Here is a 448-nt window from a genome sequence, read left to right as displayed (position 1 = left end):
AGGTTTACCGCATCTGAAAAATACAATTAAATATGAAATAGCATGGAAAAAACATATACGAAAAAATATATGTATATATATATGAAACATTTGTGATACTTACAAATCATGTGGTTTCTTGTACAGCTTAATTTCATCTCGTGGTTTCTTGCACGGCTTAATTTCATCTCGTGGAACGTAATAATTCATGCGTTTGCAACCGTTGCTGCTACTTCCTTCAGGAGAGTACATTTTGTCTCTCGGTTATGAGAAGTGGACCGTTGGTACTAGCAGTTGACGCGACACTGATCGTATAAAAATTAACCGAGTATACATGACGCTTATTTTTTAAAAGTATAACGTGGTGGGAGATTAATACTCTGAAAATTTAGGAGAAGGGGAAACGGCCTGTATGCCACTCTTGCCCTTCATCTACTTTACGCACCTTCAGCTTTCTCGACGCGATATT

The 448-nt window shown here is 37.3% G+C and overlaps 1 protein-coding gene across 1 annotated transcript in view; it reads right to left on the bottom strand.

The window, feature by feature from the left end:
* The window catches only part of LOC115238439, a 9,303-nt gene extending 9,005 nt beyond the window's left edge, over nucleotides 1–298 (bottom strand). The window contains exons 1-2 of the mRNA XM_029812282.1: nucleotides 104–298; nucleotides 9–13 (exon numbers count right to left, since the gene is read on the bottom strand). Of these exons, the coding sequence (XP_029668142.1) occupies nucleotides 9–13; nucleotides 104–231 (133 nt within the window). The 5' untranslated portion in view covers nucleotides 232–298. The remainder of the gene's footprint in view (nucleotides 1–8; nucleotides 14–103) is intronic.
* Between the last annotated feature and the right edge of the window lie 150 nt (nucleotides 299–448).

This window comes from Formica exsecta, unplaced genomic scaffold (assembly GCF_003651465.1).
Source record: "Formica exsecta isolate Colony F162 unplaced genomic scaffold, ASM365146v1 scaffold339, whole genome shotgun sequence".
NCBI lineage: Eukaryota > Metazoa > Arthropoda > Insecta > Hymenoptera > Formicidae > Formica > Formica exsecta.
The sequence above is the reverse complement of the archived record's forward strand: the minus strand, read 5'-3'. Positions and strand labels throughout refer to the sequence as shown.